We start from the raw sequence: 16,863 nt of genomic DNA, 5'->3' as shown, positions 1-16,863 counted from the left end.
CCCGCCTCGGGTTGTTTTTGGAGGGCACCTGGGTCACACATCAGTGGTTTAAGCGGGTGTGCGGGAGCCTAAACTTCGCCGTGTTGGTCTACCCATCGGGTCGGATCTGGCTTTGGCAGATGTTCTGGTTTCTAAAGGATCGTCCCTTCTGCCGGTCTCGCAATCGATGGGTTCGGATCCCGGGAGCCTTACGTCGGCTGCTGCGTCGCCGGGTTTTTCCGGGTTCTGTGCAGTGGCGCATACATGAACACATCGAGCGAGGGCTCAATGTGTTCATTGATGCCTCGTCTCTCAGCTGGGGGTTCGTGACAAGTGCTCACCAGGCCAGCCAGGGTCGGTGGGGTCCGTCCTTCCGAGCTTACAGCATGGCGCAGGAGTTTGCAGCGGGGTGGCATTCGCTTCAGAGGATTTGGGTCGCTCAAGGAGCAACGATCCGGCTCCATTTGGACTGCTTCCCGGTTGTTCATTACCTGAAAAGCGGGGGGGGGTGTGGTGCGGTCCTTGGTTCTTGGGGTTGGTCGCTTCGGGTGACTCGTCTGCTGAGTTCTCGGGGTTTGGCTCTCCTGGCGGTTCATGTTCAGGGAGTGTCAAACGTCCTGGCTGATGGCCTGTCTTGGTTCATTCCCCTTTCCACGAAATGGACGGTCGACGCCGACTCGTTCAGTTGGCTCTGCCAGACGTACGGGCGCCCAGAGGTCCAGTTTATGTGGTGCCCTTCCCAGACTGTGAGGCCGTCGGTGTCGATGCCTTACGGCTGGACTGGTTGAGGCAGAGTTACCTGTACCTCTTCCCTCCGGTCCGGTTGCTGCTCCGGATCATGGCTCGGTTGGAGACTTGCCAAGGGAGAATAGTCCTGTTGGCTCCTTGGTGGCCGGGCCAGCCTTGGTTTCAGGCGCTTCTTGCTCAATGTCCAAACCCGAGGGTCTTCCCGCGGCTCCACCTCTTTCAGAAGATCGGTCCGATCAGTTACGTGGCTGGTTCTTCTCCTTCACTCTTTGCGTCTGGTCTTTTTGACGTGGGTGTATCATCACTTGTATGGTGATCAGATGGCTTAGTTGATGGTGTCCCACCTGCGAGTTTCGTCTAGACTGCAATATGAAATTTCCTGGCGGTCCCTGGCCGAAGGGGCTCTGCACGGAAAACCAGCGTTGAATGTAATGAAATGCCATTTTCTGGGTGAGACCCGGAGGCTCCCCGGCATCCCCCACTCCCTCCGGTCGGCATTTTTTTGCATTTTTGATACTCGGGCTCTGAATTGAGGAGAGTTGCCGGCGTGGAGGTCTGGGAATTTCCCGTCCCCCTCTCGGGGAGGGGGGGGGGGGGTTGCGCAGACGGATGCGCGGCATTTGTGGTGACGTCATATTTGTTTCCTTGGTTTTGATTGGGGAGTTCTGTTGCTAGTTCTGCTTTCAGGTTGCAATTTATTTGATCAGCAGTAGTTTGCTTTGGAATTCCTACCTCTCTGCGTGCCTGACCTGGTAGAGGGCAGACAAAGACTGCTTCCAATTACACGGGGTGTCTTTAGGCCATTGCTCCTCGTGTCTCTCTTGACGGGGCCAGGTTCTAGCTCTGGTCCCCAGTAGGCTCCCCGGTAGACCTAGAACTCCTTCGATTGACTGTTGCCACGGTCAGATATATACACGGTATAGCTCCGGCGCCTCCGGGTCTCACCCAAAAAATGGTATTTCATTACAGTACATTCAACGCTGTTTTTTTTGCAGACTTTGGATGCCTTTCCTTGGTTGTGGCTGACATAAATAAATTTACTGAACATTTTTCATAGTGCTCCCTGTTCTTCTCTGAGGGGGGCCAAGTTGTGGCTTGTGGTCCCTGGTAGGCCAATAAGAACTCCACAACTGATGACACCTTGTAATTTGGCACTTTATCACCAGGGCTCACCCAAAAATTGGTGTTTTATTACATTCAATGCTGCTTTTTCAAATGATGGTAAATTTCCACCTTGTGTAGTTGATCTCAGTATTTGTGTGAATCTGGGACACCACTTGAGAACCTCTCAACCACACAACTGCCTAGATAATGAGTTAATCCTTCAGCTCCTTGCCTAGGATGTTTTCTAGGATCCTAGGATGATTTGGGGAAGCTTAAATTTGTTCTAAGAAGTACCATTTGTTTTAAATTAATTTGATTTGATTATTTATATTCTTAGATCACTCCCTTTGGCGAGTACTAAAATGTTAATCAGGAGTGCAGACTAAATGCCTACTTGATAGAATGAACTCTAGTACAGACCTGAAGATTTATCAGGGAGTTTTAAACTACCAGTCTGGCCATTTGTCTTGTGTCACACACTTCTACAATATGGCTGGGCCTTGAATATCGTGTGAGTATGGGCTCTGACTGAATTTAAACTTAGTTTAGGATGAAATAATCTAGTTGTAAAAACCATCACTGTAATAATATATATATACACAAACCTATGCCCCTATGTATATTTCATAAAAAGATGATGACTACAATGTTTATTTGTACACAAGTATTAGGTGCTATAAGTTTTCGATATTTCCTATTCTATTTCTACTGTTCACGCTATCTTTTCTTAAAATATTTCAGGCTAATTTTGGGTCACCGCAATTCATAACAAACTTTCCACACCATGTAGGAATGGACAAATAATGTTTATCAGTAGGGTAGACACACCACTGTCTTTCAACCAAATGATGCAAACAGATCCTCTATTTGTGCGCCGATATTAACCACAGGTTATCAAGTGATGAGATGCTACCTTAGACTGCTCGAGAGATGGAATTGATACTTCTCGGGAGGTGGAATCAAACTGCCCCTCTTCTAGGTTCCGACCTTGCCTCAGTTATGCTGGGTTGGTGACACTGATTGGTGGTAGATTCCCACCACTGTATTTGGACTAGTGGTTTAGAGTTCCCACAACTAAATTGACCTGTTTCTGGTTGTTCTGCCTTGCTTTTATTCAACCGACATCCTATAAAATATATATACATACAGTATTAATAAGTGACCCCTTGAAATAATAACCATAACACCCCTAAGGGGGCTAGCAAATTTGTAACAATGGTTGTTACAAATCTGGCAAAATTCCCAGGTAGTAGGAATAAGGTTATTATTAGAATGACATGTAAGAAATAATATAGCACCCTATGCTTAAAGCTTTTGTGAGCAAATGTTAATGCCAAGCTTACTGAGTTTTCTTTTAAACCAGATGAGTACATTGGCTGCAGATTTAAAAGCATCTTGTGAGAGAGAGAAAAAACTTCAACAAAAAATGGATGATTATACTTCTTCAAAAAAACAGACAACGGAGCAACTCAAACAGGCTCAAGGTAAGCACATCGTCACCATTATTTGCCAATATAAAATATTTGCACAGGTACACATACACAGTTTATGTGTACTAAGGAATCCTAAGTATTGTAGTACAGGTTGATGGTAGTGAGTGGTGTCCCAGAGAACATAAAGGTATAGTGCTCTTGAAAAATAGGTGAGATAACAGGAAAGTGCTAAGGGAAGTGAAAAATCGGATGAGAAAAAGTTGCCCTAGTGTTTACAGTGCAGAGAAGAACATTCAAGATGGCCACTGGCAGGGGGAAAAACAAAACAGAGCTTGATTTTGAGGGATTCAATGAAGAAAGCATTGATATTAGTAGTCTACATAACAAGTTGGTAAATTTAGATACTACAGTGAACTCTCATGTAGAAATAATTAGTAAATTGAAAGAAAGTAATGACCATTTGAATAGCAAAGTTTTATGTCTTGAGGGTTTAGTGAAAGGCTTGCGCAAGGATAAGAATCAATTGGAAACAAATTGCAAAGCCATGGAAGAAGAAAGTAAACTCTTAAAAATAGCTTTGGAAGAAGTTAAAGTAAATTTAAACATAAATGACTACAATAGGTTAGGCAAGGAAATTCAACAGGAGAAACAGCTTTTGTCAGCACAGATGGAGGAAGTTACACAGGGAATAGAACAGTGCAAGAAAGATATGCAACTCACTTATGCACAAGTGGCCAAGGAGAAGGAAAAAATAGAAGAAGCAGTAAAGGAAGTCAAACACTGCAGCAACCAAGATAAAACAAACATTAGGCTAGAAGTGAGGAAAGAATTGGCATCTAACCCGAAGTTGGTGCAAAACACAGTTGATCGGAGTAAGTCCCTGATCATTTTTGGCTGCAAAGAAAAGGCGATAACATCTAGGTCAGAAAGAGCTGTAGAAGAAGCTAAAGTAGTAGATAAAATTGTTGGCCTCGTGGAAGGTCTTACAAACAGAGAGAATGTGTGCGACTACAGGAGAATAGGCAGGTACGTAAAAGGGAAAGATCGACCTTTGAGGATCACCCTAAACGGTGCCAAACAGATGGAAGAAGTACTAAGGAATGCTAGAAAATTGCAAAGGGATGAGGATGGGAAAGGGTGGTCGTTAAGACGAGATCTTTCAAAAGAAGATAGAGAGAAGCTGAAACTGAACCTCGCCGAGGCAAAACATTTAAATGAGAGCAGGAATGAAGAAGAAATAAATTCTTTTTTCTACAAAGTGATAGGGGTAGGCAAACCAGTAAAGTGGTACATAAAGGCAAACCAACAAAATCAATAGAGAGAGGGGGAGTGAAGAATAAGGAGAGGGGGAACAAGTTCCTGAAGATTGCATACACAAACATAGATGGAGTGAGATCGAAGATACTGGAGTTAAGTGATGTAATACAGCTGCAGACACCAGACATTGTTGCACTCACGGAGACAAAACTTGAAGATGTAATTTTAAATGAGGTCATATTCCCAAGGGGCTACTCAATTTGGAGACGGGACAGAAAAATTAGGAAAGGCGGTGGCGTTGCTGTGCTGGTAAAAGAACACCTAAAGGTGAAGGAAATAATGACTGCCAATCCACAAGAAGTTGACATAATAGCACTAGAGATCTGCTATGAGGATGATAAACTAATGATGATAAATGCATATAGTCCACCGCCAAGCAGCACATGGTCAAAGGAGGAGCTAGATAGTAAACGTGAAGGTCTTATAACAATAATGAGAGAGATTATAGCGAGAGCGGATAACGATAGATCACGACTGTTGATAGTCGGTGACTTCAACTTGAAATCCATAGACTGGGAAGCATATGAAGCTAAAACAGAAGATTTTTGGACCTGTAAATTTGTAGACCTCATCCTGGAAACATTCTTGTATCAACATGTTAAACAAGCTACGAGGATGAGGGAAGGGGACGTTCCCTCCATGCTAGATTTGATATTTACCAGGAAGGAGGAAGAGATATTTGACATTCAGTACCTTCCTCCCTTGGGTAAAAGTGACCATGTCTTTTTGGGAATAAAGTATGCAATGCGTTATAAGCTGGAAGAAAATAAGGAGGTTGAAGCAGTTGAAAAACCAGACTTCAGGAGAGGACATTATGGTGACCTTAGAAATTTTTTTAGTGAGTATAATTGGACAGACTTGATGCTAGGCAAGGAAGTGAATGAGATGTATGGCAAGTTTTGTGAAATATATGATAAAGGCACAAAAAAATTTATACCAAAACAGAGATGCAGAACTAGGAAACAGGATTGGTTCAATAGAAATTGCGAGAGGGCTAGAGACCGAAAGACACAAAAATGGAATCAATACAGGAAGAGGCCGAACCCCCAAACATACCAGCGATACAAAGATGCGAGAAACAACTACACGGCAGTGAGGAGAGAGGCAGAAAGAAATTTTGAAAAAGGGATTGCGGACAAATGTAAAACAGAACCAGGTCTATTCTATAAATTCATAAACAACAAATTGCAGGTAAAGGATAATATTCAGAGGTTGAAAATGGGAAATAGATTCACGGAAGATGAAAAGGAAATGTGTGAAACACTAAACGAAAAGTTCCAAAGTGTGTTTGTACAAAATGAAATCTTTAGGGAACCAGATACAATAAGAATTCCAGAGAACAACATAGAACACATAGAGGTGTCTAGAGACGAAGTGGAAAAAATGCTCAAGGAGCTCGGTAAGAACAAAGCAGCTGGCCCAGATGGCGTTTCACCATGGGTTCTGAGAGAATGTGCATCTGAGCTCAGCATTCCACTTCACCTGATCTTTCAGGCATCCCTGTGTACAGGAATCGTAGCAGACGGGTGGAAACAGGCTAACATAGTTCCAATCTACAAAAGTGGCAGCAGGGAAGACCCCCTCAATTATAGACCTGTATCATTGACAAGTGTAATAGTGAAAGTATTGGAAAAACTAATCAAAACTAAATGGGTAGAACACCTAGAGAGAAATGATATAATATCAGACAGACAGTATGGTTTTCGATCTGGAAGATCCTATGTATTGAATTTACTCAGTTTCTATGATCGAGCCACAGAGATATTACAGGAAAGAGATGGTTGGGTTGACTGCATCTATCTGGACCTAAAAAAGGCTTTCGACAGAGTTCCACATAAGAGGTTGTTCTGGAAACTGGAAAATATTGGAGGGGTGACAGGTAAGCTTCTATCATGGATGAAAAATTTTCTGACTGATAGAAAAATGAGGGCAGTAATCAGAGGCAATGTATCAGAATGGAGAAATGTCACAAGTGGAGTACCATAGGGTTCAGTTCTTGCACCAGTGATGTTTATTGTGTACATAAATGATCTACCAGTTGGTATACAGAATTATATGAACATGTTTGCTGATGATGCTAAGATAATAGGAAGGATAAGAAATTTAGATGACTGTCATGCCCTTCAAGAAGACCTGGACAAAATAAGTATATGGAGCACCACTTGGCAAATGGAATTTAATGTTAATAAATGTCATGTTATGGAATGTGGAATAGAACATAGACCCCACACAACCTATATATTATGTGAGAAATCTTTAAAGAATTCTGATAAAGAAAGAGATCTAGGAGTGGTTCTAGATAGAAAACTATCACCTGAGGACCACATAAAGAATATTGTGCAAGGAGCCTATGCTATGCTTTCTAACTTCAGAATTGCATTTAAATACATGGATGGCGATATACTAAAGAAATTGTTCATGACTTTAGTTAGGCCAAAGCTAGAATATGCAGCTGTTGTGTGGTGCCCATATCTTAAGAAGCACATCAAAAAACTGGAAAAGGTGCAAAGACATGCTACTAAGTGGCTCCCAGAACTGAAGGGCAAGAGCTACGAGGAGAGGTTAGAAGCATTAAATATGCCAAAACTAGAAGACAGAAGAAAAAGAGGTGATATGATCACTACATACAAAATAGTAACAGGAATTGATAAAATCGACAGGGAAGACTTCCTGAGACCTGGAATTTCAAGAACAAGAGGTCATAGATTTAAACTAGCTAAACACAGATGCCGAAGAAATATAAGAAAATTCACCTTCGCAAATAGAGTGGTAGACGGTTGGAACAAGTTAAGTGAGAAGGTGGTGGAGGCCAAGACCGTCAGTAGTTTCAAAGCGTTATATGACAAAGAGTGCTGGGAAGACGGGACACCACGAGCGTAGCTCTCATCCTGTAACTACACTTAGGTAATTACACTTAGGTAATTACAGTGGAGAAATGTCACAAGTGGAGTACCACAGGGTTCAGTTCTTGCACCAGTGATGTTTATTGTCTACATAAATGATCTACCAGTTGGTATACAGAATTATATGAACATGTTTGCTGATGATGCTAAGATAATAGGAAGGATAAGAAACTTAGATGATTGTCATGCCCTTCAAGATGACCTGGACAAAATAAGTATATGGAGCACCACTTGGCAAATGGAATTTAATGTTAATAAATGCCATGTTATGGAATGTGGAATTGGAGAACATAGACCCCACACAACCTATATATTATGTGAGAAATCTTTAAAGAATTCTGATAAAGAAAGAGATCTAGGGGTGGTTCTAAATAGAAAACTATCACCTGAGGACCACATAAAGAATATTGTGCGAGGGCCTATGCAATGCTTTCTAACTTCAGAATTGCTTTTAAATACATGGATGGTGATTTACTTAAGAAATTGTTCACGACTTTTGTTAGGCCAAAGCTAGAATATGCAGCGGTTGTGTGGTGCCCATATCTTAACACTTTCGCGCTTTCCGCGAAGGTCACTCAGCCAACCGAATGTGCGTGCGGCGTTTTTATCGCTTAAGCGTAAAAACAAAAATGTGTATACTCTTTTTACTCTTCTGACCTTAGTTCTCATGCTACGTATTTCATTTTGGTACCAACGTGTTCGCAATAAAATTCTCTAGAAGAACATCAGTAAAAAAAGTCACGAAACGTATAGGGATACCAGCACCAAATAAATAACTACGAAGATGACTCGCAGTGAGCGCCCATCAGCAACAAAATGTTTTTACTCTTGGGATTGTAATCACCTCCACACTTATTCTACAGCGTTAATTTTGGTATCAATGGACTCGCAATGAAATTCCCAACACGGTGATATGAATATAAGCGTAGAATAATGATGCGGCCCGCCCGCAAGAGTGTGGGAAGTGGTGAAATTGTTACCCGGTATCGGTGACGGGACGACGCACGGCGCTATGAAAGTTTATACTTATTTCACTCTCATGACATTAATTTTCTATGTACGTCATTCATTTTTGTGTCAATGTGTTCGCAATAGAATGTTCTATGTGCCCATAGGTAAAAAATATCAACAAAGCGTAAGTTAGAATAGCGCCAAATATAAAACAACGCTGGAACATATCAGTGAGCGTCAAACACACACGAAATGTTTTTACTTTTGTTATGTTTGTCAAGTTTATACTTGTTGCACACAGTTATTTTTGGTTGTATATTGATCGGAATAAAATTCCCTAAACAGACATATGCATATAATACATGATATGGGGGAAGCATTACCAGTATAAACGGCTAAAGTCACCCACCTGCAACCCGTTTGGGACAAAATACCATTTGATCGAAGTTATCCACACCTTTCATGAAATTATTGTACCATGCAGCCTAGTGGTGAGAAAGAGAGCCTCATAGCGCGCAGTTTGAAACAAACCCAAAGTAAATCGGATGAAAATTGAATTTTATACAAATATTTTAAAAGAGGACTCAACTTTATGTCCACTATGCGTTAGCGTTAGACGAAACGGGACGCGCCGGCGCGTCCAGATAGCGCGAAAGTGTTAAGAAGCACATCAACAAACTGGAAAAGGTGCAAAGACACGCTTCTAAGTAGCTACCAGAACTGAAGGGCAAGAGCTACGAGGAGAGGTTAGAGGCATTAAATATGCCAAAACTAGAAGACAGAAGAAAAAGAGGTGATATGATCACTACATACAAAATAGTAACAGGAATTGATAAAATCGATAGGGAAGATTTCCTGAGACCTGGAACTTTAAGAACAAGAGGTCATAGATTTAAACTAGCTAAACACAGATGCCGAAGAAATATAAGAAAATTCACTTTCGCAAACAGAGTGGTAGACGGTTGGAACAAGTTAGGTGAGAAGGTGGTGGAGGCCAAGACCGTCAGTAGTTTCAAAGCGTTATATGACAGAGTGCTGGGAAGACGGGACACCACGAGCGTAGCTCTCATCCTGTAACTACACTTAGGTAATTACAGAACCCATGGAGTTTCACCATGGGTTCTGAGAGAATGTGCACCTGAGCTCAGCATTCCTCTTCAGCTGATTTTTCAGACATTCCTGTGTACAGGAGTCGTAGCAGATATGTGGAAAAAGGCTAAAATAGTTTCAGTCTACAAAAGTGGCAGTAGGGAAGACCCCCTCAATTATAGACCTGTATCATTGACACTTGTAATAGTCAAAATATTGGAAAAAATAATAAAAACTAAATGGGTAGAACACCTGGAGAGAAATGATATATCAGACAGTATGGTTTTCGATCTGGAAGATCCTAAATATCGAATTTACTCAGTTTCTATGTTCGAGCCACAGAGGTTTTATAGGAAAGAGATTGTTAGGTTGACTGCATATATATGGACCTAAAAAAAGGCTTTCAACAGAGTTCCACATAAGAGGTTGTTCTGGAAACTGGAAAAATATTGGAGGGGTGACAGGTAAACTTCTAACATGGATAAAAAAAAATTATGATAGAAAAATGAGGGCAGTAATCAGAGGCAATGTATCGGACTGGAGAAACGTCACATTTGGAGTACCACAGGGTTCAGTTCTTGCACCGGTGATGTTCATTGTCTACATAAATGATCTACCAGATGGTATACAGAATTATATGAACATGTTTACTGATGGTAAGATAATAGGAAGGATAAGAAATTTACATGATTGTCATGCCCTTCAAGAAGACCTGGACAAAAAAAGTATATGGAGCACCACTTGGCAAATGGAATTTAATGTGAATAAATGCCATGCTATGAAATGTGGAATAGGAAAACATAGACCCCACACAACCTATAAATTGTGAGAAATCTTTAAAGAATTCTGATAAAGAAAGAGATCAAGGGGTGGTTCTAGATAGAAAACTATCACCTGAGGACCACATAAAGAACGTTATGCGAGGAGCCTATGCTATGCTTTCTAACTTCAGAATTGCTGCAGCGAAAGACCAACAGAAGTAGACCCAAGGTGACTTGTGGAAGGTACCCCCAAGCTCAAGAGCAGTACTTACAGGGCACTTACAGAAGTTAGCCCTAAGCGCATGCAGCCCGGGTAACCTGTGTACCGTTTCTGGGAATGCGCTTTGGGTTGATCCGGTTCCCCTCGTTCCCTGTTTCTGGGCTTGGGTCTCTCAGGTCGTCCATAGAGTTTTTAGGTCTTCCAGCCTGCGGTCTATCCTTGCGCCCGTGCTGTTCGGACGTTTGCAGCTTTCACTGCTGTGTTGGTGACGCCTAGGGCTTGTTTCGGGTGCGAGGATTTGAGGGTCGCACAGGTTCCTGGCCACCCGGTCCTTATTCGCGTGTCTGCTCCTGTGCGTTCTTGTTGCCTTGGGTTGCAGGGCTTCACGTTGCAGAGTTTGTGGCGGCCGCCTCCCAGGTCAGCTCTTTCTTTTCCTTCTCTTTGGGTATGAAGCTCCAGGGAGCCGTAGGGGCTCCCCACAGAAAACCAGTGTTGAATGTAATGAAATGCCATTTTCTGGGTGAACTCCGGAGGCTCCCTGGCAACCCTCCCTCCCACCGGTCGGCGGTTTTTTCACCGTTGGATGAAGCTTAGCTTCCGAACTGATGCTAGGCAGCCGGCATGGTGAGGTCCGGGGCTTCCCCGTCCCCCTCTCGGGGCGGGGAGGCCTGCGCAGACGATCAGCGCGGCAGTAAAGTGTGATGTTTACTTGTATGCTTTTTTCCTTAGGATTGTAGGGCGTTTCTACCTCTGTTCGGTTTTTTGGTTTAGTTTTTTACCATTTGGGATTTGTTTTGTTATGCCTACCTTTCTGGGTGCCTAACCCCGGTTGATGGCAGATAAGGAAAACCCCAACCACAAGGGGGTTTTCCAGGGCCATTGCTCCCTGAAACCTCTTTGAAGGGGCCAGGTTCTGGTGCTGGTCCCTGGTAGGTCTGAACTCCTTAGCTAATGTCCCGGTCTAATATAACATACATTAGCTCCAGGGAGCCTCTGGGGCTCACCCAGAAAATGGCGTTTCATTACATTCAACGCTGTTTTTTTTTTAATATTCGTCTAAAATCAATTTCTGAAAATATTTTGATGAACATTTCACGATGCTGAAACCAAGAAGTTAGAGATTTGTTTAACATTTTTAAGTAATTTTTACACAACCCGAATATTTTTCAAATTATGCCCCCTTATCCTGAGTAGTTTAAGGGTTAAGGACGGTGCTTTGTTGTTTGAGTACGCTACTGTATTGCATGTTTGTGCTGGAGGGAGTCTTGGCAGCTATGTATGAAGGGCATTGTTTTGAACAAATGTCGTGGGCTTCACCACAATTTGAGCATTTAAGTATTTCTGATTCACATGAATTTGTGGGATGGGCACCAGAGCAGAGTCTGCATCTGATATCCTTAGTACATCCTTGTGAATTATGAGTGAGTTATCTTATAGCCCCAGATTTCAGTAATGGTAGAAAGCTCTAGTTCCTTGTGGGAATTGTAGTCCACAGCAGTTAAGTTCTTTCACTTGTTTGGCCTAATGTCATGCACCTTAATCTTGAAATTTTTTGGAACGTCATTGTAAATTATATTGTGTTCTGCTGTTGTCGAAAACATTCCTATCCATAGTAGTGTGGTCACCAAATGATATAATGATAAAAATTTTCAAGCAAGGAGAATTTGGCCTACCTTGGTGTAGTGGATGTTTGTCATCAGACCACGTGAGGCCAGGATGGCAATTGTTTACCTCATGGTAGTGGTGTCGGTTCACCTCTCGTCTGTTCGCCTTACTGTGATGTCTGCTGTCCAGGAAGGGGTCTTCTTGATCCTCCTCAAAGCACAGGGAACCATCTTTATCCGATTGTGTGTACCAAGTGCTGGCAAGTCTCCAAATTCCTCAACATTGTCAAAGTTTTCAGGCAATGAGACACTGGGCTTCTCCCCACTGGGCTTGCCCAGGAATTGGCATTTCATTACATTTTTGGTCTTTTAGGTTTTCTCAGCACTCGTTACATTTCTTTATAATGATTGAAATGCCATTTTGTTTACATATACAGTATATTTAGAAGCATAAATACAATATTATTTAAGTGTTAAGTGGTGCATAGGAAGCCAGTGCATCAAACTGTTTAAGTAATATTTTATGTTACACAAAATATTGTAGTTAGAAAGCATGTTATCCTTTGATATATACAGGATTACTTTAAAAGTAGTTAATGATAGGTGTTTAATTATTGTTCTTGAAAATGTATCATGTCTTAGCAAATATATTCATATTTTCAGCATGTTCATGGCTGAAAATATGAAATATATCATTGCCCTTTGAATGGAGGTAGATATTTAGAATTCTTATGTTAATCTATCACCTTTAAATTGGGTTTCTCATTCATAGGATGGTAGTTTTGAGCAGGGTTAGTAGTATTGGTGTCAGTTTGTATCACTCATATTGATAGCACTTCTTGTTATTTTCAGCAAGAATGAAGGGTAAGTTCCACATGTTGTGTTCATCTGTAATGCAGCAGTAGATTTTTTGTGCTGGTGAGTTAAAGGTGGCTGGCAAATAAAAACTTAGAATGATGTACAACGCGCAGTTTTGGCACGTACAATGGTAGCAAATAATTTGTCGAGCGCTCGCTGAATTGTTTTGCATGGAAATCTGGTATTGGTTTGACAACAGTATACGTAGTCGCTTTGCTTATGTTGAAATATTTAATTATTTCCAATTATTGACTTCCTTTCTTTCTTTGGTGATGGCATTTTAGAATTTATTACAATACTGTTTAATAAAAACTTTTAAATGTTTCAACAATTTTATTATATTGTTCTTTCTTTTTCTTACTTGATTCATGTTGCTTTGCTGCCTTTAGTTCTAGTGTTCATTGTTATCTAAACAAAGGTATAGTATGCTTTTTCTATGGAGAGCCCCTTCGGCTCCCTGGAGCTATGCCGGGCTGAAGTGTACATATGTTGGACCGTGGCAACAGTCAATCGAAGGAGTTCTAAGCCTACCGGGGACCAGAGCAAGAACCTGGCACCCTCAAGAGAGGCACAAGGAGCAGTGGCCTAAAGACACCCCGGTGTAATTGGAAGCAGTCTTTGTCTGCCATCTACCAGGTCAGGCACCCAGAAAGGTAGGAATTCCAAAACAAACTACTGCTGGTCAAAAATTGCAAACCGAAAGCCGAATTAGCGAACAGAACTCCCAATCAAAAACAAGGAAACAAACATGATGTCACCACAACCGCCATGCATCATTCTGTGCAATCCCTCCTTCCCGGGAGGGGGATGGGGGAGGGGGATCCCAGACCTCCAAGCCGACAACTCTCCTCAGTTCAGACGCCGAGTATTAAAAACGCATAAAGATGTCGACCGGAAGGAGGGAGGGAGGGAGGGATGCCGGGGAAGCCTCTGGGTTTCAACCAGAAAATGGCGTTTCATTACATTCAACGCTGGTATCCTGTGGAGAGCACCTTCAGTTCCCCAGAGCTACCTAACCAAAGCTAAGAAGAAAAGGGACTCATCCAGGAGGCGGTCGTCACTCGCTCCTCAACTCGAAGTCGAGACAACTGGCTGCAACCTGCGACCCAAGGCTATACACGCCCGAGAAGGACTAGGAACATTAACAAAATAACATGCAGCCAGGACCCTATTCAAGCCCTGTGCTCGAAAAATAGGCCAGGACATATTACCAAAACAGCAGCGAAAGACACGAACTTATAAATGGCGTGGGCAAAGGGATAGACCGCAGGCTGGCTGGACTGAATAATCCTGTGGACAACCTAGGAGAACCGCGCCCTGGAATAGGGAAGAAGGGAAACTGGGTCAACCCAAAGCATGTCTTCTGCCACAGAGGCCATGGCGTACAAATAACGGCGAAGAGCCACAATCGGACACAAAACATGATGCACACCCGGCCGAACCAACCAAGCATCAACAACCCAAGGACCCCTTCGGAAAGCAGCAGACTCATTCTTTGCCAGAAAAGAAAGAGATAGCTGCAACCGAAGAAAAGACCACCAGGACCAAAAGAGCAGAAACCCCTGTGCTGGAGGAGAGCATAAATCTTTCTGGCCAGACCCCCAGAGGCCAATGCCAACAAGGAAATGATCCATAGAAGAAGTGTCTTGAACTGAGGGGGCCACTACAAACCGAGGAGAAAAGAGAAATGAGCACCTGGTGCAACGACCAGGACTGCTCAGGTGGGGCATGAGCAGGCTGGAGGTGAAACAACACCCAAGAAAACTTGTGGAACAAAGCAGAAGTGATATCCACCCCAAATGCAAGCTGCAGTGGCTCTGCCGGTGCTGCACGATATGAGGAAACAGAATTTGGCATAAGGTGACGATCCTGAAACAACAAAGAGAGAAAGGACAACACAACCTGATCAGAAATCGAACACAACCTACGAAAAGACAAAGTGCCGAAAGGACCGCCAGGAAAAGAACGCACTCCACTGACTATGGCCAACCTGGTGAGCACTGGTCACAAAACCCCAGTCGAGAGACGAGATCTTTCCTCAATCTTTGACGCCTTTGGTTACATTTGTTAAACGGTTTACAAGCATGAAAACTTGCCAATCAACTGTTGTTATTGTTATAAACAGCCTCCTGGTACTTCAGAACTCATTAACTGTTTAATAATTGTAAACAAAGCTGCCAAAGATTGAGAAAAGATGTACAGGTTCGTAAGTGCTTGCATAACTGCTTTGTGAATCTGGTCCCAAGCCACTGAGGGTGGAGAGCCTCGCTACTGTTGGCGTACAAGTGTCTACTCTTCTGCAAGATCTTCCAGTATGAGGCATTCTGTTCGATTACATGTGGGGTGCATTAGGGTATGCAGGCTTCTTTATATGCCACTCTCCTGATGAACTTTGCAGGCGTGTTTATACAATACATTAGGTTATGTTCAGTGTTAGTTCTTCTGGAGTGTGTCCATAGTGCCCAACAGTGGTCTGTTTTGATTTGCCTACCATTTTGTGTCCTTTCCCAGTCGATGGCAATTATGACACACTCTAAATGTGAAGTGCTCATAGGCCATTGCTCCCTGTGCCTCTCTGAGGGGACCAGGTTCTGGCTCGTGGTTTTTGATTGGCACAAGAACTGTTACTGATGACCCCAAACTAACATACCACATATCAGTTTGGATAGCTTCATGGAGCCTCTGGGATTTACAGTGGAACCTCTATTAACGAGTGGCTCTATTAACGAGTTTTTCCAGTAACGAGCAAGCCACTCGCAGCAAATTTGTCTCTATTGACGAGCTCGCCTCTATTAACGAGTGAAACCACATGGCGCTTCTTAGCGTCTCGCGGGTTCTCGCAAATTCTCGGACGCCTCCGACGCCAGTGTTGTTGTTGTATCTCACACGACAAGCATCCCTATGGATTTATTTGAGCTTTTCTTTGGGTTTTTAGTGGTTTTGCGACTACAATTTGTAACACACGATGTCTCCAAAGAAGCTGCTTGCTAAAGATAGTGTTGTCAAGAGGAAGAAAGACACAATTACTGTGGATTTAAAGAAGGAAATTATAGCAAAGCATGAGTGTGGTGTCTGTGTGACTGATCTCACAAGGAAGTATGGCAGGTCCTCATCAACAATTTACACCATTAGTAAGGGAATGAGGAGGTAAGGGAGGATGCTGCCTCTTCCACTGAGATCAGGGAAGTGTTTGGAATGTTTGAAAAGGTGAACGCATTCTTGGAAAAGCTGCCCTGATAAAGCAGTGACAACCCGGTGTGTGAAAATGTTTAATTAATTTATCACTTTGTGATAACACTTTATGAAAGTGTTATCACTTTCGCAGGTATATGTCGCTTGAACGTAACACACTTTTTTTCTCTTGAATGCACCCAAACACCGCGCTCAAGCGTCATTTGAGCAAATATTTCTATAAAATCCAATTCTTATCCGATCGACTTGGGGATTGTATACATATTTTCCATGAAATTTCTGTTTTCTTTAATAACCACATTGCCTATTTGAGAAAACGGCATTGTATTGTATCTTCGTGGTAAGACTATTATATTGTTGACACGAGTGTAATCAACGTAGATTTTTATTTGGTGCTGGTCTAACGCATCCTTGTGTGACATTTGAAATGAAATTTGGGTGAAATTCCCAAGAAGAGAGAGTCTGCCTGACTCAGAGGTGGATTCTCCTTCCACACCATAACCCCTCTCCTCCTTCCCACCTCCCCATCGTCTCCCTCAAGCCAGCAACTACTCTTCATAAGGTAAAGTAAATATTAAAACACTACAACAAAACATTTATATTTACATGTGCAATATTACATTTACATAAAAAAAAGTCATACAAGTATGGATGTTTTTGGGAGTGGAACGGATTAAATTTATTTCCTTTATTTTAAATGGGCAA

General features: G+C 42.5%; 1 protein-coding gene across 4 annotated transcripts in view; it reads left to right on the top strand.

Annotated features, from left to right (window-relative positions):
* LOC123768914 (golgin subfamily A member 1) overlaps window positions 1-16,863 on the top strand; it is a 69,599-nt gene that overhangs the window by 19,353 nt on the left and 33,383 nt on the right. For all 4 annotated transcript variants that reach the window (XM_045759721.2, XM_069309141.1, XM_045759725.2 and 1 more), the window contains one exon: window positions 3,194-3,314. In XM_045759721.2, the coding sequence (XP_045615677.2) occupies window positions 3,194-3,314 (121 nt within the window). The remainder of the gene's footprint in view (window positions 1-3,193; window positions 3,315-16,863) is intronic.

This window comes from Procambarus clarkii, chromosome 64, assembly GCF_040958095.1.
Source record: "Procambarus clarkii isolate CNS0578487 chromosome 64, FALCON_Pclarkii_2.0, whole genome shotgun sequence".
In the NCBI taxonomy this organism is placed as follows: Eukaryota; Metazoa; Arthropoda; class Malacostraca; order Decapoda; family Cambaridae; genus Procambarus; species Procambarus clarkii.
This window is presented reverse-complemented; position numbering and strand designations above follow the sequence as displayed.